Source organism: Plasmodium gaboni, chromosome 9 (genome assembly GCF_001602025.1).
Source record: "Plasmodium gaboni strain SY75 chromosome 9, whole genome shotgun sequence".
NCBI lineage: Eukaryota > Apicomplexa > Aconoidasida > Haemosporida > Plasmodiidae > Plasmodium > Plasmodium gaboni.
In genome coordinates, this window is record NC_031489.1 from 701,893 (window position 1) to 702,841 (window position 949).

General features: G+C 14.3%; 1 protein-coding gene across 1 annotated transcript in view; it reads left to right on the top strand.

Annotated features, from left to right (window-relative positions):
* The window catches only part of PGSY75_0920400 (hypothetical protein), a gene marked incomplete at both ends in the record, with an annotated part of 5,343 nt that extends 5,207 nt beyond the window's left edge, over nucleotides 1-136 (top strand). The window contains one exon of the mRNA XM_018785610.1: nucleotides 1-136. This exon is cut by the window's left edge and continues 5,207 nt beyond it. Coding sequence (XP_018641951.1) covers nucleotides 1-136 — 136 coding nt within the window.
* Between the last annotated feature and the right edge of the window lie 813 nt (nucleotides 137-949).

Below are 949 nucleotides of genomic sequence, written 5' to 3' on the forward strand. Positions count from 1 at the left end.
TTCTTCATATATATTATCATCTCCATTTTGTTTTAAAAAACAAATTTTAAATTTTTTACAAACTATTTTGAACAAACAAAAAGGTTCTGATCATTTTAAAGGCTTATCAAATTTTTTTCTTCTTAATAATTGGTAATGAGCAAACACAAAAATTAAAATGAAAATAATGATAAAAATATAGGAATATAAAATATATATATATATATATATATATATAGAAAAATATGAAAATATAAATATAGGAAATGCAATTAAAACGTGTATGGATATTCTGAACTGTTATTCTGAATAAGTTTACATTGTCAAATTATAATTTATATTATGTCTATATATATATATATATATATATTTTATATGTTTTGCTTTTTTTCTTTTCCTTTTTTTTTTTTTTTTTGTTCACATTTTAATTTTGTTTATTATTTATTCATTTGTTTTTTAATTTTAATTTTTTTTTTTTTTAAATCGAAATAAAAATTCATAAAACTCTTTTTAATAATATATTTGTAGTACACATTTTTCATAACTCATTTTTGTTTTACTTTTTTCCTTTCCTTTTTTTTATCATCTATCAATTATATATATATATGTTTATTTATTTTATTAATTATACCATTTATTATTTTATTTTATTTTATTTAATTATTTATTTATTTTTTTTCTGTGTTGCTTTATTAAATATATAAAAGAAATTATTACATCAGGATTTATATTCTAATAAATCAAAAAAATATTAAAATTAAAAAAACAATATAAAAAGAACTAATAATATTATAATAATGATTAAAAAATATCTGTTCAAATTATGTTCCTTGAGATAATATTTGTATAAATAAAAATTTGTAAAGAAAATGTAAATATATATATATATATTTATATAAATCAAAGAAAGAAAAGAAAAAAAAAAAATAGAATGTCCTCTTTATTATATATATATTAGAAACTATGTACC